Source organism: Micromys minutus (genome assembly GCF_963924665.1).
Source record: "Micromys minutus genome assembly, chromosome: 29".
NCBI lineage: Eukaryota > Metazoa > Chordata > Mammalia > Rodentia > Muridae > Micromys > Micromys minutus.
Window position 1 is genome coordinate 10,109,822 of NC_137964.1, and position 22,500 is coordinate 10,132,321.

The 22,500-nt window shown below is 44.6% G+C and overlaps 1 protein-coding gene across 1 annotated transcript in view; it reads right to left on the reverse strand.

Moving 5' to 3' along the window:
• Positions 1-22,500, reverse strand: part of INSR (insulin receptor) — a 121,943-nt gene that overhangs the window by 21,263 nt on the left and 78,180 nt on the right. The window contains exons 6-11 of the mRNA XM_080941423.1: positions 21,404-21,618; positions 18,963-19,089; positions 17,914-18,170; positions 15,140-15,307; positions 10,814-11,015; positions 869-1,143 (exon numbers count right to left, since the gene is read on the reverse strand). Coding sequence (XP_080797549.1) covers positions 869-1,143; positions 10,814-11,015; positions 15,140-15,307; positions 17,914-18,170; positions 18,963-19,089; positions 21,404-21,618 — 1,244 coding nt within the window. The remainder of the gene's footprint in view (positions 1-868; positions 1,144-10,813; positions 11,016-15,139; positions 15,308-17,913; positions 18,171-18,962; positions 19,090-21,403; positions 21,619-22,500) is intronic.

Consider the following 22,500-nt stretch of genomic DNA (forward strand, 5'->3'; position numbering starts at 1 on the left):
TAAAACCTAAGTCCAATCCTTAGAACCCATGTAAAAGAGCTAGAAAACAGTTCTAGTAATCTCAATGTTGAAAAGATGGAGACAAACAGATACCTGAAACCCACTGCCCAGATAGTCAGACCTAATCAAGTACTAGGCTCACAAGAGATCCTGCCTCAAAAAACAAAGACAAATGGCACCTCAAAAAAGGTGCCCAAGGTTAATTTTTGGCTTCAACATACACAGGAAAATACATGAACACACAGAGAGAAAATAATAAGATATGGTGTGTGATGGTTCATGTTAATTGCCAACTTTACAGGATCTAGAATCAAGTGAGATAGAAACCTGATCTTATCTGTGGGGGATGATTTTAATTATGTCAACTGAGTTGAAGAGGCCCACTTTGGGTGGCACCATTTCCTACACAGGATCATAGACTGTATAAATGGAGAAAGGGAGCTGAATGCATTCGCTCTTCTTCTGACTGTGGATGTGACTGGAAACACCTGCTTCAAGCTCCTTCTACACTGTCCTCCAAGCCACAGTGAATGCACCTTGAACAGCGAGCTAAAAAAAAAAAAAAAAAAAAAAAAAACAAAAAAACAACCTTTCCTTCTTTAAGTTCATTTGTCAGAGAATTTTTTTAATCACAACAATAAGAACAGAAACTAAGACATCAGGAGATAATTGAGTAGGCATGAGAACTCCTTAAGTTCCTAGGAGTTCAATACCAACATTGGCAACAAAGCAAGATACCCACGTTAAAACAAAAGCAATAAATGAGAACCCTTTTAATAACACATCTGTGTGTCGGGACGACACCTAGTCTTTGGCCAGTTGGTTCTCCAACCCTGTAAAGTGTATACCCGGAGGAAAGCAAGCCCACCTTCAGGCATGGTCCGAGCACTGACGTAAGCAGCCACACTGCACCTCTCGTCTGGGGAGTCTTGATTGCACGCCTGTAGCTCAATGCGGTACCCGGTGAAGTGTCTCAGGCCAGAGATGACAAGTGACTCCTTGTTCACCACTTTCTCAAATGGTCTGTGCTCCTCCTGGCTTGTGGGCACAATGGTGGAGGAGACGTTGGGAAAATCTGGAAGTGTGGGCGTTGTGGCTGTCACATTCCCCACCTCTTCAAGGGATCGTCGCTTTCGGGATGGCCTGTAAGGAAAAACCATGTGTGAGGATCATGGCATCGTCATCTTAAAATAAAACGATACTGGAGAACACAGTGCTTAATTAATTATAAAGAAAGAGACAGAGTGGAGGGGAGGTATAAGGGACACAGATACATTTCCACACAGATGCCCTTCTCAGAGACATTGACAATGGTGGCACACTCACCCTCTGAGTGTTCTTGGCTACAAGGCTACCCCAAATCCCCTCAATATGCTTAACTGAAGGTTTCCAATTGTCTGAAGAAAGGGCCATCGGGGCAGATTTAATAAGATTTGGGAAGCACACAAGAGTATAGCTGTTTGGGTGTGGGGGTGAAGGGTACAATCTACAGCTACACATAATCAATTTGTGTGGGGATAGTGTGTGCACGTGTGCATGCATGTGTACACGTGTTTATACTGATCTGTGTGTAGCTTCACAAGGAGGCCAAAGGACAACCTGGAGTGTTGTCCCTCAAGTGCTGCCCATCATTTTTAATCTTTTCTGTAAAGCAGTGCCTCTCGCTGGCTTACAACCCACTGCATAGGCTGACTGACTGGTCACTTAGGCCCAGGGACCACCTAGCTTCACGTCCCCAGCACTGGGATTTCAACCACCATGAGTCACCATGTTGTGTGAGGATGTGCATGTGAGTGCAAAAACCCCCAGAGTCCAGAAGAGGTCATCAGATCCTCTGGAGCTAGAGGTATAGGCGGATGTGAGTCACTGGTTGTGGGTGCTGGGAATTGAATCCAGGTCCTCTGCAGGTGCAGTAAGCATTTTTAGTCACTGAGCAACCTCTCCAGCCTCCAGAGTTGTTTACTCCATTCCCCATAAGTATGAGGGCAAACATTTCTCTAACTGAGTCCTGATCCCAGGGCCCATGCTGTCACTCAAACATGCACTGTGCACAGAGGGCACTGTGGAACTTGGGAGACAAAGCACCTCTCCTTGGAAACCAAATCTTCCCACTGGGGTTATAGCAAGAGGAAGAAATACCTGTGCAGATGGCAGATGGTCCCTGCCCCTAAGATACATAGAAAAATAAATGCTGGAAGAGGACACATGAAGAACTGAAGGATGTGGGAAAATGTGAATTCTTCACAGCTCCCACGACCCATTGCATCATTCCCTCTGCACAATCACTTCTGCCTGTCAAATGTGGGACTGTGATGACAGCCCAACCAGCCGCAGGCTACACTGTCACTGAGCACTTACAGCACGCAGAAAGAGAGCTTCCTGAATATTCAGCACCCATATCAGGCTGCTCACAAAAGCCCCACGGGACCCAAGACCCTCTTCTGGCTTTGGCAGCCGCCCACACACATGACATATGCTCACACAGATATACAGAAATAAAAAATAAATAAACTCTTTTTTAAACATCTTAAGATGAACAAGATTTCTGGTCTGGTTTGGTTTTTCCTCACTTAACATTAGGATTGTCTCCTCTCAATTACAAACTGTGCATGTGCTCCTTTGAAATAAAAACTTATTTTCTGTGAACTTCAGATATGAGTTTTGTAATTTACATCATTTCCACTAACTACTTCCACGTCACCCACTCCCTCCCAATGCCTTTTCTTTTTAAATTATCATTGATACAAATACATTACACACACACACACACACACACACACACACGTCAATCATTTTGACACATGCATAGATTATATAAGTGTGTGTGTATTTGTATACACACAAATACACATGCACACACACATTTATAACCCATGGGGTCCATTAGTGTTGCTCATATGTATCTAGGGCTGACAACCTGAGACTCTATAACCTTTCAGAGGGCTCATATCAATTAATGCCTGATCATTTCACTTAACCATTTTTCGATTTTTCAAATAAGAGTAGCCCTTGGGTACAGCTCAATAATACAGTACCTGCTTACCTTACCTGAGACCTTAGATTTGATCCAAAAAGAAAAAAAAAAAGAATATTCCTTTTTCTCACTACAAATAGTTTTAATTATTGTATGTCTTACTATTTCCCAAAGTAGATCCCCAGAAGAACTACGTCAAGCTGAAAAAACTCGGAAGCTTCACAAACTGTGTATGTCTGACAATACTGCAAACTGGATACGATGTTAACCTACAGTCTCTGGCCTTAGCATAACCTAAGATGAGGGTTAAAAGTTGGTGTTTGATTTCTCCAAATTATACAACCTGGAAGATTAAAAATATGGAGGCAGATGGTGGAGTCCTCAGCCCTCGATGGGACACCTAAATCATACTCCTTCCCCAAAGGCCCAGGGATCATCATGGCAGAGGAGCTGGAGAGATTGTAAGACCTGACAGCTGTGAATGGCCAGCCCCCAGACATGACAAGGCTGTGGCACTCATAAACTCACAGCAGCTACTGCTGCCTAGACCTGACCTGTTCAGGACCAGGCCAGTCAAACATACCATGGACAGAGGAAAGGCAAAGAGCCCAGTCCTTAGCTGAGGAGCTACCAACAGGAGAGAAGAATTACCCTTCTTTTGAGGGTGTGGCTCTGGCATCCGCACCCCAGTGGATGTTCCCTCACCCCTGGGTAGGACAGTACCATGTGGATTGTGTAAATGAGATAACAAGAGGAGAGATCTGGGGAGTGGATGCGGTGGGATGGAGTCTGGAGGTGTTGAAGGGGTGTGGGAGGTGATGTGATTAAAGCACATGTGCAAAAGTCTAAAATTCTCGAAGAATAAATGCAAATATGTAAACAAAAGGGCAGTATCCCTGGACTGCACACGCTGTAGCTCTTTAAGATGCTTCAGGAAGTTTTCCTGTTTCCCTGGAGGGTGCTGTGTATCTCTCCAGAAAAGTCACTTCCTGTCCTCATCACACGTTCCCATGACTTTCCCGTCACCTTCCTGACTGCAAACCTTACCCTGTTCCTGAGAGATTAAAACTGTGGATCTAGAGGCACTTTAGATGTTTGGTTCTGATTGCTTCTTTTTGTCTGCTGTTTGGAAACAAAGTCTCACTCTGTCGCCCTGGCTTTCCAGGAACGTAGCCAGCCCTCCGTGAACTCCCACCAATCCTCTATCTCAGCCTCTTATTGAAGATATTTGGATCTAAAGCTACAATTCAAAGTCTCTGGATGTTATCCTTTTATCTCTCATTTTGTACAATGGCCTTCTTAACTGAAAAAGGAAACAGCTTATTAAGCCTCCGTTGGATCCATTTTAGTTGGATCGAGGTAATTTCTGTACAGTCATAAATGAACCTGACAAAAATAACCAAGATACACAAGTCTCACCATTAACACTGGGGAATTCATATCTGATCATCGAAAGACGATGTGGACTCATCAAACATGCCACGGGCGGTTTGTTTTATTGAAGCTCTTACTTTATCTTGGATGTTTACTGTTATGATTATTATTTTATATGGATGGGTATTTTTCACTTGCAGCTAGTCCTCTGAAGCTATCGCTGACCCCTTTGATTTTAAAAATTGAAGATCTGTAGTAACTTTGGTTTGAGTAAGCCTACAAGCTGCATGTTGGCATTTACTAGCAAAAGGGGAAAGGCTTTATTTATTTATTTATTTATTTTTACAGTGCTGAAAATGAAACTTTACTTTTGCAGTATAGTAGAGACTTTGCTGTTTTCTTTTGACGTATTTTAACTTTGCAAAGTAGGATCCCCAAACACTTACTCTGTTGCATTCACTGTTTTGTCTCGTTTTCACAGTGCTGCGGGCGGATTGGGCTGCCCCTCGGCTTTCATTTCCCCACGTCTGCAGGGCAGGGCGCTGAGCCTATCACTCACTTAACTGTGGCATCAGATCTTCAACTCTGTTTTTACTTTTATTTTATCTCATTGTTAGGGCACTCAAGGCCTGCTCCATGCTACCCAAGTAATTTATCTGCCAATGCACTCCAACCTCCAGCTCAATAGAGTATTTTAAATAAAGCCAATAGATGAAGATTTACTTAAAAGATCTCCATCACTGCACACCGACTGCAGTACAATGGGAACGCAACTTTTTAAAGATTTGTTTTATTTTAACTGCAGGGCATGCATATGTGTGCAGTTCCTACGGAGCCCAGAAGAGGGCAGCAGGTTCCTTGACTCTTCAGTTATGGGAGGCTGTGAAGCAATATGAGGACTAAGAACTGAACTCCAAGCCTCTGCAAGGGCATTCAGTGCTCTTCCTCACTGAGCCATCTCTCCAGCCCAGCATAACCAAACCAAAGCTTCTGTGTGACTTGCTTACATACTACAGTGGCTTAACTGCTTTACCCATAAGATCTCTAAGGTATGACTGCATCTCAAAGGGGTTCTCTCAAAATAATATAAGGAGAGGTGGCTTAGTGGTTAGGAGCACTGGCGGCTCTTGCAGAGACAGTTCAGTTCCCAGCATCTACATGGCCTTACAGCTCTCCATAATTCCAGTCCCAGAGGATCCAATGCTTGCTTCCGGCTTCTGCTGGCACCAGACATGTACATGGTATATAGACATACATATGACCAAATAATCCAAACACATTAAATAAGTAAACCCTTAAATACAATATAAAATTTTTAAAAATTACTGTGTCAATGAATGACTCCTGAGGAAAAGTATCAACAAAGCCCTCTGAACTGCACTCATCAACATGACTGCATTATCTAACAATCTTTATTGAACCAGTAGCATTAACCAGGGAATGCCTCCATCACGTCTTTGGAAGGCTGTGATGTCCCTGCTGTGGAGTGGGCAGAGTTCAGCATCCTACCATGCCCAGGATGCTCCTCACCCCGCTGAGTAATCTAGCCTCAAACATCAAGTGGAAGTTAAATGAGAAATCCAGCTTAGGATGAAGGCCACAAAACTCTAGACCTTCGAGAACAACAGATTTTATTTCAATTGGCCACTAGAGGGCAGATTAGGCCTGAAAATAAGTGGGTAGGTAGGTAGATCAATAGATGATAGATAGATAGATGATAGACACTATAGCCAGATTATAGATTAGATAGATGATATATTAGATTGATAGATGAACATAGATTATAGATTAGATAGATGATAGATAACAGATTCGATTAATAGCTACATAAATTATAGATTAGATTAATGATAGATAGACAGACAGACACACTGGTAATTTTTGCCTGGTACTGTGATCATGGTCAAGCTAGGAAAGCCACAAATCACAGGTGATGTTGCTCTTCTGAATAGTCATGTTGTCAAACAGCCTTCTACCAGTTTGTATTTATCTCCCCAGATCTAAGCCTCGCTCCCAGAAGCTTCTTACTGCAGTGACTAGTAATGGATGCAGAGACTCACCACAGCCCAGGCTGCTCAGAGTCAGTGACTGTGAGTGCTCAGCCGTACTCACCCCCGGTCTCAGCGGCAAAAACCCTTTAAGAGTCAAAGGGTAGGAAATATATCCTCTGGATGTGACATGGCTATTGCGCTCACAAATTCACATAATCTGGGATTTCTTACATAAGGCTTGCACAAAACCAAGCAAAGTAATGATTCCAACACAGGGGAAGGAGGACTATTCCTCTCTGAGGAGCTATTGGCAGTTAATGCCTGCTTAGGAAGGAGAATCACCTTCCTTTGGAGTTCTGAGCAGACGTAGGTTGCACATATACCAATGAATGGCCCCAGACCTGTTTACAAATGGGTAACACTGGTTAGATTCACTGAATCATCCTTCAGAGCAGCCCCTGCCTGTCTCTTTTATTTTGCTTCTTGTTCCAATAAGAGCTAATAATGTAATCATATGTCTCAGCTCCCTATCTGCTGCCGCATTTGTCTCCCTCGGTGGCCTCAGTAAAACTGAAGAGAAACGGTCCCTCAGTCTCCCGCCGAAATTTGGCAACACTGTATTCCTTTGATCCACTATCATTTCTTGTCATATTACATTGTCTAAAGACCCAGAGAAATGGTCCTTAAGAACGATGTGATTGGATTTAGTAACAAGTAGGGTTCCCTACTATCTGAAGCTAGAACATGCTCACACCCAGTTACTCATAGACCGGTATTTAGTGAGCAGATGCATGGAGGGAAATTGACCCACTGAGGAAGGACCCAGGAACTGTGCCCTTGATCGCACATTTTAGGAGGAGTATGTTAGTTAAAAATTTTCCCCACATTCATGCCCAGATTCCATTTTCCAGTGAATGTGTTTAATTGGAGAATTTGTGAAGCGTCCAGTCTAAAAAGCTGTGTTTATCACATGCAAAAAAAAAACTAATTAATTAAAAGCCCCATAAAGCCTTGATATTTTGGACTTAGCAACCCCCCTCTCACTGATTAACAGCCACAGAGGCCACAGAGATGTCCCACAGCTGAGTCATACCTAGTGTCCTCAGCAACATTGCCTGAAGAGGATTTTCTGTGAAGACAAAATTTATCACTTTGAAGAAAGACAGAATTTCAACCGAGGGACCATTTGACTCTGACACCCTTAAGGTAATATACCCTCCAAGAAAGAACAGTTATGTCTGGGGTGTGGTTTGACTGTGTTTTTCCCCAGGGTTCATCTACTGGAGATTTGGTCCTTGGAGTGGTAATAAGAGATATTTGGCCCTTTAAGAGGCAGGGCCTACCAGAAGCTCATCACTGGCTCCTCCCCAGTCAACACAGCTTCCTGTCCCACATTATGATACCTCCCCTGCTTTGATGCCATCTCCCTTGATTTATCACCAAAGCTGCCCAGATGCAAACTATGAGGTACATCTTTTTGTGTTCATAATGCATCAAGTCTTAGGTGTTTCACTGTAGTAAACAGAAAGGAGACTAATACAAGTCCTACCCATCATTGATCAGTGAAAAAGAAACATACCATTTCTGAAATTAAAGAGAATCCAGGGAAAGAGAAGAAAAAGTGGAGGGAAACTACTCCACATGATACTATTGTCATGGATGTTAAATATGACAACACCTAGCCATAAACAACTCAGCCATTTATGCAAGTCCAGCACCATGTAAGTGTCTACTGTGTGTGTGTGCGTGTGTGTGTGTGTCTGCTCGTGTGTGTATGTGCGTGTGTGTGTGTGTGTCTGCTCGTGTGTGTATGTGTGTGTGTGTGTGTGTGTGTGTGTGTGTGCGTGTGTGTGTGTCCGTGCACAGGACAGAAGACATTCCTCACATGCTGTCCACCTTCTGAGACAAAGATTCTCACTGGTCTGCAATTTGAAAGGTTGGCTGAAATGGCTAGCCCCGGGGACCCTACAGTCTCCACCTCCTTAGAAACGGGATTACTACCGAGTGCCACCACACTGTGCTCTTTTAACATGCGCTTTAGGAATGAAACTTGGGTCCTCGTGGCTGCACAGCAAGTGCTTTACTGACTAAACCATCTCCCCAACCCTGCATTTCGGACTCAGTTATAACAGAAGATTCTATAAAGAAATGATGGTGTGCATTAGAACAGACACAGTAGAACAAACAGACTTTCTAGAGTTTTGTTGTGCCCAGGAAATGGAAAACTGCATCTGATCTGGAAGGTGGGTGGGCAGAGGAAAAATCTAATGAAGAACTTGAGGGAGGGAGACAAAGATGGAAAAGTACAAAAGACCTCAGCAGTTGGCATATTCAAAGCTCATGCTCTTGGAAAAGTCTGGAAGTTTCCAGAAGTATTTTCTGGATGTCATATCTGAGAAGAGGCACAACTAGAATTGAGCAGTTGGATACCAAGATGGTCAGCATCCTACAGTGCCCAGGATGGGTCCCACTACAGAGGGGTAACTTGAATCCAAGTATGAAATGCCACTGCTAAGAGTCCCGGTGTAAGTCTTACAGGCTTCTAACCTTAGAACACAAAGAATGTTTATACAGTCAGCCCATGAGATCCAGGCGATCTGCATTCTTGGGTTCAACCAACTATGGATCAAGATTATCTATAGACCTGTCAGGCAAGATATACCAGTAATGAAATGGCAGCGTGGCCATTAGAAGAGGCAGCTGCTGCTCTCAGGGATATGAGGCCTGTTCCACAGGACAGAATTCATGTGTAAACCTGTTCAAGAGCCGAGTTCCACAAGTTCTATGCCCTAAAGGGCAGCCTACAACTGTTGCTTTGCTAAATGAACATGCTGTCAAAATGCTCTTGAAGGATTTGTTTCTGCACACAGGTTGCTGCTGTTCTCAACCCTGGTCAAAGAAGCTGTTTTTTTTTTTTTTTTTTTTTTTTTTACACTGGGCAGAGTCATAGCTGATCAAAGTGCTGAGGATAAGAGACTGTGCCCATCCTAAATGAAAAACTTGTATCAGTGAGACCCCCGTGGTTCAAGAAACCAACACTGCAGTAGAGAGAATGAAGAGAAGGTAAGAACCAGAGGACAGAAGAGCGCTGTGAAATGCTGTCCTCTGGACGTGGCAAGGTCACCGCACTTCTGAGTTCAGTACAGCACTGGTTACCTGAACAAGACCTGCAGGAGCCAAAACCACTCAAGATTCCAGCAGGCAGAACGAACAGGTCCGATGAGTCATGAGAAAGAAGAGAAGAAGGAAGAAGAGTACAAGAACAACATGAAAGAGGCAGCCATGATGATGGGGGTTTAGGGAGAAGCTGAGGGTCGGTATGATCAAGATACGTTGTACACATGTATGAAACTGTCAAAGAATGACTCCAGAAAGTTGTCATACTAAACAAGCTTTTTTTTTTGTCATTGTGCCTGTGTTATGCAATATGGTGTAAAAATTATTTATATAGCATGTTCGTTGTCTGAAGATGTTATAAGTTATCTGAAGATGACTTAATATAATAACGTGGGGGGGGGTTGAGAATCTGTGGGGGTAACCTTAGGATCCTGGAACCAATTCATTGGCAACCCCAAAGGTTATCTGTGCTGTTCATTGTGAAGATAAGAAAACTGGGGCACCGAACAGTAGAGTAACTTGCTCAAACCAGTACAAGTAAGAGTAGAGCTGAGACAGACAGCTTCCAGAGTCCCTAATACCCAGAGCTCCAACATTCTGTAAGACACATAATGGGATGGGAACTAGATCCAGGCATGTCTGCTTGTTTTCAGCTCAAATCAGGCACAGGAAAAGGAGAAACGTGTAACTGACAGGCACAGCTATATATGTGCGAACACATATGTACATGAACATGTGATTCACTGGTGTATTTGTGTGTGTGCGTAATGTGCATACATATCCTAGGGGTATTTCTCTGTGTGTATACACATGTGTATGTGCATATGTGACCCACAGACATATCTATGTGTGTTTGCACCCATGTAAAAATACACATGTGACCCACGGGTATTATTTGTGTGTGTGCATACATACACTTGTACCCGTGGGTCACATGTGTACTTGCGTGTGAACATATGTATGTAAGTGCATATGTGTGAGCAGGTAGATATGCATGCAAAGCCAGGGGGCAGTGTTGGCTATGGCTCCTCAGATGCCATCCACCTTGTCTCTTATGGGCCCAGATGTTACTAGATAAGCAGAAATGCCCAGGAGTCCTACGTCTGCCTCCCCAGGAACAGGAATATAAGCACACACCTGGCTTTTTACATGGGTTCTGGGTACCAAACCCTAGTCCTTGTGCTTTTAGGGCAAATACTTTCCTAGCTGAGCCCTCTCCCCAACAACAAACAAGACTGTTTCCCCCCTCCAAACACAGACACACAATTGAGCTTAGGGTCCAGACATTCACCTTCTTCCTTAAGAAGTAATGGCAACAAGCTACCAGAGAGGGGGCTGGCCCGTGCAAAGTTCTGACCTGGGAACAAAAACCACGTTGTGCAGGTAGTCCTCGAAGGTCTTCCTGAATGAAGACTCCTCCAGCTCCTTCAGAATCTGAGAGTCAGTCTTAGGGCAGGAGCAGCACTCACTGGCCGAGTCGTCATACTCACTCTGATTGTGCTTCTGAGAATCGTCGGGCTCAAAAGGTGGGGACCAGGTCCGTGAGGGGAGCTTCAGCCCTAGGGAGAGGCAGAATAGGGTCTCAAGTCTCCCCCAGAACACACACACACACACACACACACACTTGAACTAGGATCTGTTCATCTGCTTCACTTTACTGAGAATACACAGTGGTGCTCTCTCTCTGTATATGTGTATGGTGGAATATGCTTTGTGTCATGTGTATGTGTTTAAACACGAGTGTGTGTGTGTGTTCGCACGTGTACATGCACATATTTAGTCCAGAGATCATTCTGGGGTGTCATTCCTCAGGCCATGGCCATGCCCCCTTATTGGGGGTTCTAAGGAAGCACGCCATCACAATTCATGTCTCCAGACCTCAGGTTTTTGAGACAGGGCTTCACTCTGTTTTCCAGTTGGCGATGAACTACCTCTACACCTTAGAATGGACTGGACTCTCACTCTCTCTTCCTTCCTCGCCTTCCCAAAGAGTCAAATTACAGTTTTATAATACCAGGAGCTCCAAAGTTTGTGTGTGTGTGTGTGTGTGTGTGCATTCCGTGTGCATGTTTGTGTTACCCGCATTATGTACTCTCACCCATGTGAGTGTATACATGATGTCAAGTGTCTTCTACCGTCATTTCTTTGTTTTTTGTTATAGTATTAATATTACTAAATTAATTTTATGAGGGAAGGGAACAAGCCAGGGTGCACATGTGGATGCCAGAGGATTACTTCCCAGAATCTATTTTCTCCTTCCACCGTGTGCTTTCCAGTGATTAAAGTTAATCCGTAGAACTTGGCAGCAAATACCTTTACCCGATGATATATTTTGCCAGCCCTCCATCTTAGTCACCGAGACAGTCTCTCACTAAACTTGGACCTCACAAATTGCTAGGCTAACTGACCTACACGCTACAGGAACCTGCCTGCCTCTGCCTCCCCAGGGTGATGGTTACCAACGCCTACTGCCAAACCAGCTTTTATCTACGTGGGTGCTGGGGATCCAAACTCGGGTCATCCCGCCTCTACAGCAAGCGTCTTATCCAGCACCATTTCCTTAGCCCCTGGTTTACCACAGTTAAAAAATAAAATCAAAGTGTGATGCTAATAGAAAGGGACGACTGGCCATCTATTACACGCATTATCAAAATTACGGTTAACTAAATGTAACATAAGGTGGTACCACTGAAGCCATGCCGCGGGTCTATAGTTAGTGGCATTGTCTCTTTACAGTGTGGCCCAGTCACTGCCTTTACCCATTTCCAGAACTTTCTCATCTAAGCCTAGCTCTGTCCTCATGCAACACTGGCACCCCATTTCCTCCAAACGGGGCGCCTCCGTACTCTGCTTTGTCCACGAAGATAAACAATTATTAGGCCTCCTTAGTATACGTTCCGCGGGCCAGTGAAATGGCTCAGCGGGTAAAATGACTGCCACACAAGCATGAGGACCTGAGTTCAATCCCTAGTGCCCACATAAAAACCAAAGATTACAACACACGTCTTGCTCCTCAGTGCTGTGGAAGTAGAGACAGGGGGGTCCCTGAAACTCACTGACCAGCCAGTTTAGCCAAATTGGTGAGGTGAGCATCAGGTTCAATGAAAAACCATGCCTCAGAAAACAAAGAGCCACAGAGGACAGCAAGACACCTGACATCAAACCTCAGATAAAGCTCTACGTATGCTCCCAGAAGAACTGTGTGTGACATTTAAAAAGATGGGTGTGCACACGGGGAGAGGGCTCAGTTAGACTCCAAACACACGAGTACAAATGTATATGCATCTATACACACGTATGTGCAAATTAATTCTGTGATGTTCACGTGTCACCATTTCTAAACACCCTGTGGTATTCATGGATTTAAGGTGATTTTATTTTAGTTTTGAGACAGGGTCTCATATACCTTACAAAGGACTCAAACTTGCTATGTAGGTAAGGATGACAATAAATGCCCAGCCTTCTTGCTCCCACCTTTCCAAATGTTGCAGTAACAGGACTGAACCCCTAGACTGGGTCTATATGGTACTGGGAATGGAGCCCAGGGCTTCCTAAATGCTAGGAAGCTTTCTACCAACTCAGCCCTATCCTCGGCCTTTCTGATCACAGATTTCCATTTACAGAAGGAAAGTCTGCTGTGGTCACCCTGGCGTCCCAGAGATCACCTGTCATCCTAACACACCACTGGCAGAGCCTGGATGACCAGGGTCATCCTTCGGGTACACCATCAGCTTAAGGCCAACCTGGCCCATGTGAAACCTTGTTTAAGAACAAACAACAACGCAATCAAACTTTTTTGAGTTACTGATTTTTTTTAAACAAACAAACAAAAAGTACAGCTTTGGCTAGCTGGTGCTCTCCTATACTCAAATACAGAGTCAACAAGTAGGAGCCGAGCCCAGGACTAGACTTGCTCTCAAGTTATATAAAGTATGTAAGGAGATAAACCAAGTTGGTGATCCTGGCCCAGGCAGGGATGATGTCACAGGCATGCATATAGCACATGATCTTAGAGTTGGGACTGTTCCCAGGAATCATCTGTCCTCCGCCCCTTTCCACAAAAGGAGACAGACAACTTGCTTCGTGACTTAGCCAAAACCAGACCCGGGCCAGGGGTGGATCTGAGCACAGACCTCAGCCACACCTCTCCAGCAGCCCCCTTGGCCTGCTTCTACAAGGTCACAGGCTAAGGATATTGTTAACTGGAAATGAATCAAAGACAAAACCCATCAGCTGAAAGGACAGCAAATTGTCACCTTCTCTGATTTAATGGTGGGCTGTGGGTTTTGTTGTTGTTGTTTTAATAAATTTAGTATCTGTGTGTGCCGTGGTGAGCAGAGGTCAGATGATAGCTTTGGGAAGTAAGCCCTCTCTGTGCACTATATAGGTACTAGGGGTCTGGCTCAAGTCATCAGACTTGGCAGCAAGCCCTTCTATCCACTGAGCCATGTTGAAGCCCCCTAGCTTTCCTTTGTGATAACCCACTTTTAGTTATTTTGTGTATATAATATCCAATATAGTGACCATGCAAGGAAACTCCAGGACAATCGATACAGGTGCTATTTCTACACCCTGTCCACTCCGCTTCTCCTGTGTGTGTGTGTGTGTGTGTGTGTGTGTGTGTGTGTGTGTGCGCGCGCGCGAGTGCACGCACTGAAGAGATGCTCAGACACTATAGTGCAGACAAGCATGAGGACCTGAGTTTGGGATCCCCAGAACTCATGTAAAAAGCTGGTAGTAGTGACGTGCACTTACAATTCCAGAAATGGGGGTGGTGAGGACAGGAGGGTTCTTGAGTATCCCTTACCAGCTAGACTGGTCTGCTTAATAAGCCCAGGCTAGTAAGATACCCTGTCTCAAATAAAAAGAAACCCACAAGGTGAAGGCTGGGCTGTAGCTCAGTGGTAGAGCACTTCCTCACATGCATGAGGCACTGGCTTCAGTGCACAGTACTGAACTTTTTAAAACGGAAAAGGTGGTAGAATAAAAGGGCCTGACTCCATGCCTGACCAGTTGAGTCTGATCTCCGGGACCCAAGTGTCTGACAAAAACACAGACTCCTGCAAGCTATCTTCTGACCTCCACACAGAGACTAGGTAAATAAATAAATGGAATAAAAATACTTTTAATTTAAAATATGGGTTGAGAGTGTATCTCTGTTGTAGAGTGTTAGCACCCATGCAGCCCTGAGTTTGAATCCCCAACACTGCATAAACTAGGCATTGTGGTAGAGTCATGTAATCCCAACACTTAGGAGGGAGAGTCAGGAGGTACAAGAAATCCAATATCTCCCTCAGCTACATAATGAGTTTAAGTCCAGCTTGGCTTCATGAGACTATCTCAAAACCAAGCAAAAAATTTTAAAGAACAAATTGTATAGCATTAGTGGACATGCCAAAGTTATCTTCTGACCTCTACATATACACATATGTATACACATACATGTACACACCAACCTGCTCACCCATACACATCTACACAGTGCATACATGTGCACACACATACACCCACACACACAGTGTGTTTTATGTGAGACAGAATGGAGTATGTGTATGGGTGCACATGGATGTGTATGCACACGTGTACATGTGCATGTTCACATCCTGGGAAACAGAAAAAGATACCTGTGTGTCCATTAGAGAATCCAGGTACAGTAAACCCCATTACAGTAGTCTGTACTCACCTTTGAGACAATAGTCCAACTCAAATAGCTCGCTGTCCTCCGCCTGCCTCTCCCAGTAGACCAGGTAGTGTGTGATGTTGCCATTGGGGTCGGAGGGGGGCTTCCACTTTAAGATAATCTGAGATGAGGAATTAGAAACGGATATGGGATCCAGGGGAACAGAAGGATCTGTAAAGGAGAAAAGAAAGAGATTTACTTGCAAGGGAGAATTTGTAAGTTGTTGGGTGTACCTCAGCAGGAAGGAGTGGTCCAAGGGACACCATGGTTGTTTGCTACAGCATTATTTAATATCAGAGAAAAGTGGGGACAGGTAAATGCTTGCCCAGCCCAGGCAGGAATGACCAGATTACTGCTCATTCATACTGTGGGTTATGTGGCCATCATTTATTCATTTACTCCATAGACTTGGGCTCTGAGAGATGCCAAAGCTCTTGCTGATTAGGCACTTGCCACAGAAGAATAAGGACAGGTCATATACCCAATACCCACATAGTGCCAGACAGCCATGGCTGTAACTGTCTCCTATAAGCCCAACACTGGAAGGGAGAGGATCGGCAACCTCTGGGTTTATTTGAGGCATGGTCACAATACACAATGTGAAAAACAACTAAAGCATTCAACTATAATACACACACACACACACACACACACACACACACACATACAAACACACATATACACATACACAAACACACACACACAAGCATGCACAAATGCATACATTTCTCAAAGTGGGGGGGGGGGGGAAGTGTGCAAATACCAGGAAGGCAAAAGTTTGTAGACACTAAACTTGGTCTGGATACAAGATGACAGCACTCTCCCGACCAAGACCCAGGGTGGAGTCTGAGTCTTCACCAACCTGGGTGAAGACCCCAGGACAATGGATGAAGCTAGGATACTCTCCATTGTGAGGATGCTGCTAACTCTCTGCATGTTGACATTTGGGGCAGATAACTCTTGGCCTGCCATCCCACTTCCCAACTGTGAGCAACAAAAATGTCTCTAGGCATTGCCAGGCATCGGTTTGAGAACTACTGAGCTAAGAAGAGGAATTAGTCTTGACAGAAATATAACTACATTGCTATGAGACCCGATAGCCGTACAGAAAGAAAAAGTAGGGAAAAGGGAGACAAACGTGAAAATAAAACAAGGTCACACATCCTGTGGAAGCTGGGAGATGCTTACAGGAAGTCACTCTTTCTGTTTGAGAAGTTGTCACAACAGGAAGGAGAAAATATGCAGTAGCCCTCCCTGATCTATGGTGGCAGATTTTATAACTGTGGCAGATACTGGGGACCACAAAGAACACTGAACAATCACTATTTCCTATACATACATATATATAATTGAGCTTAACTTATAACCAATAGAAACTAACAATAGCAATTAATGAAACAGAACAACCAATGTGAAATACAGTAACCAAAGGTTTATTTTGTTGTTATTTTCTGGGCTCTGTTGTTTGTTAAGACTGGTTCTCAGGTAGTCCAGGCTGGCTTCTAACTTAATATGTAGATAGGTATGACCCTGAATTCCTGATCCTCCTGCCTCTACCTCCCCAACAATTTACTATTATTTTATTGTGGTCCTGAGGTTGTAACAAGGCCTTAACGTGTACCCCGGGCTGACCTCAGACACACAGCAATTCTCTTGCCTTGGCACCCCAAGTGGTAAGACTACAAATGTGTATAACCAGGTCTACTCTCATTTTTAATGAACTCATTAAGTTACTTATTGATTGAATTCACTTCTTTAAAGGCAAGTCTCACTGTGTAGCCCTGCTTGGCCTAGTAGTCACTACATAGACCAGGCGAGGCTTGAACTCACAGAGCTCCATCTACCTCTTCCTCCCAAGGGCAGAATTAAAGGTGTGTACCACCACATTCTCCCCTCTCCAAGACACAGATTGAAGACAGTCCTTTGTGGGTAATTGCAGCTGTTCTGAGTTCACAAATGTGTGTGCTTGTGTTATATGTGTGGTATGTGTCCATTTCTGTTATATATGTGCACATGTGTGTATGTGTGTGTGCACCTATATGATGTGTGTAATGTGTGTATGTGTGCATATGTGTGTTAGATGCGTGCATGTGTGTGCTTTAGTGTATGTTCAAATATGTTTTATGTGGTATGTGAGCATATTATATGTGGTAGGTGTGTGCATACATGTGTGCTACATGTATTAGCTGTATTATATGTGGTATCCATGTGAGTATTATATGTAGTATGTGCTATATGTGCACAAATGTGCATTGTGTTACATGCAATGTGTGTGTCATATGTAATATGTGGGCATATGAGTATAACATATTTGTGCAAAGCCCAGTGGAGGAAGTCAGGCATCCCCTTCTACCACTGTCTGCTTTACTCTTTTGAAACAGCATCTTTCACTGAAACTGAAGCTAGGCTGGCAGCTATCAATTCCCAGTGTTACCTTGGCCCTGTCCCTGAGCCCTCATGCTCTGGAAGAAGGGGCAAGTACATGGAAACCCCTGGCACCCAGGACTCTGGAGCATGAACATGGTCACACCCAGCTTTCAGTGTGGGTAATGGGAGCATCACAGTCTTACCCACCACCCCATCTTCCCAGCCCAAACGTGAACGCTTGAACTCTGAGGTGGTTCGTGGGTTATAGTTTCATTATCTATGAAAATATGCGCCTCAGCCCCTTAGCTCCTCTAGAAGCCAGCCACGGGAGAAAGCCTGTCATAGAAGCAGCCTGCCAAAGATGACAGAGTCAATTCAACAGCAAACCCCTGTTCCCAGGACACACTTACTAGTAGCATCTGTTTGCACATAGATGATATCACTTTTGGCTCCATAGGTCCGCCGTTCATCAGAGAAGGTAACCAAGGTCTTGACAAAGATGGCGTACTGGGTCCAGGGTTTGAGGCCCCGCATCAGCCACCCAGGGTGGCTTGGGGTTGGAGACTTGGGGTCGTTGGACCTCTGGGGCGGGTCAATATCCACCACAGTCCAGCTGTTGGAGCCACAAGCATCCTGCCCGTCAAACTCCGTCACATTCTGATAAGGGCTTTTGAGAAATAAGAAGGAGAGGTGGGTTACCACTGTGTAAGAGTCAACCTCAGTACTAAGTGGAGTTACAAGATGTATACTCGCTTCTTTTCTATTCCATTTGGTGCTCAGGTGCAAGTGTGTGCGTGTGCTTGTGTGTGTGTGTGTGTGTGTGTGTGTGTGTTTACAGGGGTTAAGTGTATGTGCAAGAACCTGAAGAACAGCAAGCATCAGGTTCCATGTACCTTTTATTGTTTTGCTTTGTTTTGTTTTGTTGTTGTTGTTGTTGTTGTTGTTGTTGTTTTTCTCTATTGAGACAGACTCTAGTCTTGGCTGGCCTCAAACTTACAGAAGTCTACCTGCCTCTTGTGTCCTCAGTGCTGAGACAACCGGCATACATCAGCTGCCCATGCGCTAGTGGATAGCTCCACGCGCATGCGCACACGGGCAGCGCTTCCGGGATCGTTAACAACACAGAAAGCTTGAGAGCAGAGAAGGAAACAGGACAGACGCACTAGGTGACGGTGGGGGGAGAACATGGTGAATGGATATGATCAAAAGGCATTACAGGGATGTATGAAAATGTAAAAGAGCGCACAAAGTATTTTCTTTTAAAGGGGAACATGACCAAATCGCCAGCATTCATCTCCTGACTGTGGATGCCATGTGGCCAGCTACTCCGTGTCCCTGCTGCTGTGACATCCTCACCATGCAAGCTGTGAGCCAAGATGGAACTTCCCTTCCTTAAACTTCTTGACAGCCTTTGTCTGCCTCTGCAACAAGGACCGAGAGTCTACCTCCTCTTACTTACGCCTCTTTGTAGAACAGCATGAATCCCAGGAGATCTCGGAAGTCGGGAGGCCAGTAGGGTTCCCACCTCAGCAAGATCTTGTCGAAAGATGTCCGAATGAAAGAAAATTTAAGTAATTCGTTCTCACCTAGAAAAGTTTAAGAGATAAAAAAAGAAGTCAGACAATTGGAATACTGAATAGTTAGCTGCAGACCAAAGTATCTTCGGGAAGACAGGTGGATTGGAAGATGGCAGGAGTCCTGTTTTCAGTCTGTCGTTGTGATAAAATATCATAAGAGAAAGCAACTTAAGGGAGGAAGACTTTGCTTGGCTCAGAGTTACAGGTCAGACCATCACTTCAGGGAAATTAAGGCAGGAAATCAAGCCATTGGTCATTTCTCCTCATTCGCAGTCAACAACCTGCTTACACTTAGCTTTCTCCATACTTGTGTTGTTCCAGACCCAGTCCATGGAATGGCTCTTCTCAACCAAAAGCAAAGCCAGGCCAGCCCAGTCTACTTGGTGAGCTCTGGGCCAGCACGAAACTCCCAAAGCAATCAATCATCGACCAAGAAAAGGCTTCACGGGCATGGCTGCGGGCCAGCCTGATCTGGAAAAATCTTCTAGTCAAATTCTCTTTCCATGTGATGATAGATTGTGCTAAGTTAACAACTGAAACAGGTGGTGTGTATAATCTGCTATGGCTTATGTGGGTCTCAGCCGCATAAGCAGAGAACTGGTCTTGCTGAGTTTGAAAGATGGAGGAGTCAACAGATTACTGGGTACTGAAGACTCGGCTGAATATAATGCTCAACTGAATCCTAGATGATCCAGGCCATTGCAAAAAGGAAAACTTAATCAGCCACTTTTGAGCAAAGGGATGGTCTCATTTGTGTGTGTGTGTGTGTATGTGTGTGTGTGTGTGTGTTTGCATGTTCATGTATATGCAGGTATGGTGGCTAATCTTGGTCTTCAAGTTGACACACCTGGGAAGAGAGAACCTCAACTGAAAACCTTCCTCCATCAGATTGGCCTGTGGTCATGTCTGTGAAGCAGTTTTTTGATTGTTGAGTACTATAGGAAGGTCTACTGTGGGCAGAGCCATGCCTGAGTAGGTGGCCCTGGGCTATGTGAGAAAGAGAGCTAATCATAAACAGCATTCTTCCATGGTCACTACTTCAGTTCCTGCCTCCAGGTTTCTGCCTTGAGTTTTTGCCCTGGGCTCCCTGAATGATGCATTGTGATTGAAAATGTAACAGAAAATAAATGCTTTCTTCTCCAAGTTGCTTTGGATGGGAGCAACAGAACAAAGCCATTTCTCTACCCCAAACTTCATCTTGTTATTGCTTTCCAGGTGATACACACTGCTGCATACATTTCATCAACCATGATGCATTTGGCATTAGTTTCATAGTTATGGGACATAAAACACTGTACTTTTGTGACTGGCTCAAAGGAGATAGATAAAACCTGCCTCTAGCAGGCTGTGGAGACAGTGTACTTGGTGAATGCTCAGGTATATACCTGAGGGTCTGAGTTCTGTCCACAGAACCCATGTTTGGGGGGGTGAAGAAGAAGGGGGAAGAAGAAAGAAGGAGGAAAGGGGGGGAAGAAGAGGGAAAAGTGGAAGAAGGAGGAAAAGGAAGAAGTGAGGGGAGGGAGGAAAAGAGGGAGAAAGGAAAGGAAAGAGGGAGAGAGAAAGAAGGAAGAAAGAAAGGAAGAAAAGAAAGGAAGGAAGGAAGAAAGAAAGAGAGAAAGAGAGAGAGAAAGAAAGAAAGAAAGAAAGAAAGAAAGAAAGAAAAGAAAGAAGGAAGGAAGGAAGGAAGGAAGGAAGGAAAGAAAGAGGAGAAGAAGAAAAACTCCAGCCATCGTGGCTGTGGAGGTTTGAGTAAGAATGACCTCCAGAGGCTCATACGTTTGAATGCTCGGTCTCCAGTTAGTCAGACAGGGAGGGGGGTGGGGGTTTCCCTGAATGGAGGCCAGGATAGGGCATTGTGTAAATATGTGAAAATGAAGCCAGCCCCAATTAAATACTTTTCTTTATAAAAATCACTTTGGTCAAATGTCTCTTCACAGCAGTAGGACACTTCTAGTCTCAGCACTGGAAAAGTAGGGAAGGCAGATTCCTGTGGGTCTTAGATGAGCCTGTAAAACCTATTGTTGAGCTTTAGGCAGAAAAAAAAATCTAACAAAAGAAAAATAGAGGATGGTGCCCAGAGCATGATAACCTGAGGTTATCCTCTGGCCTCCACAGACACCTGGATGTCTATCCATAAACACACATACACACATGCACACATGCACACATACATGCATATGCACACACCTGCCTTTTGCATTTAAACCCCCCCCCCACAGAAAGCTGTAGCTCAAGAAACAACAATGGCACCTTCCTGGCAGCTAGGGTGGTGCTATTATGTCCCCCTGGCAGCCACTAGGGACATAAGAATGAAGCAACTTACACGATGCCTGGTCCCCATTGGTCTTCAGGGCAATGTCGTTCCTCTCCTGGCGGCCCTTAGTTCCAGAGATTTCTTCCATCTTGTGAATTTCGGACAAGCAGAGTTTCGGGTTGTAGTGGAAGAAGAGCTTGCCCTGACTGATGGTGAGGTTGTGTTTGCTCCAGTCCCAGAGCTGCCTCAGATTCTGGTTGTCCAAGGCGTAGAAAGAATAGTTCCTACAGAGACACACACACACACTACTAGTCCCCTCACAACCAGTGTTCCTCAGTTCCAGGATGGCAGGTGCCAAGGAGTGCACTAAGTGGGTTCTTAATTTTGTTTTAAAAAAGATGAACTTGAGAGGAAGATGGGGTGGGGTGGGTCTATGTGGATTAAACGGGGTGCATGGGGGTTGATTATAATTAAAATGCATTCTATGTGCAGGTGTGAAAAATATCTTTAGGAATATGAAGAACAAAGAAGTTGACACTCTTTCATGGCCAGGAAAGTGTAGAAAACTCTCCTAGAATCTCCCAATAAGGAAATAGGAGTGTGGCTAACGGATAGAGCCCCTGCCTAGAATCCCCCGGTGAGGATTGAGGGCATGGGTCAGGAGTAGTGCACCTAACTAGAATCCTTCAGTGAGGGGCTGAGATGTAGCTCAGTAATAGAGACCTTGTTTATAACCCCCCCCAACCCACTCCACAATGGTAAGGTGCTTGCTTTGTATGTACCAAGCACTCCATACAATTCTTGGCATGGCAAAATAAGAGAGAGAGAAAAAAGAAGGAGCTGGAGAAGAATGAAGAAGGCAAGATACAGGACGATGCAGAAGGGGAACAGGGGTGGGGGCTAGATTAGGTTTGGGAGGAAGGAAAATTGAAGGCACATAACCATATGAACTGAACCTAAGAGAAGAACAAAGTAGTGATCTTACCCAGCAGGTTTGAGGAAATACCCAGAAGCTGCAGTAAATGAACCCTCGAGTCTACTGTATACTAGACCAAGACCATGAATATAGTATTATCCTTCTCTGGAGGAAGGAGGATGAGAAGAGAAGGAAGAATTCAAAGAAGAAGGAAGGTGAGGAGGAAAAAAAGGAGGAGAAAGAAGGGGAA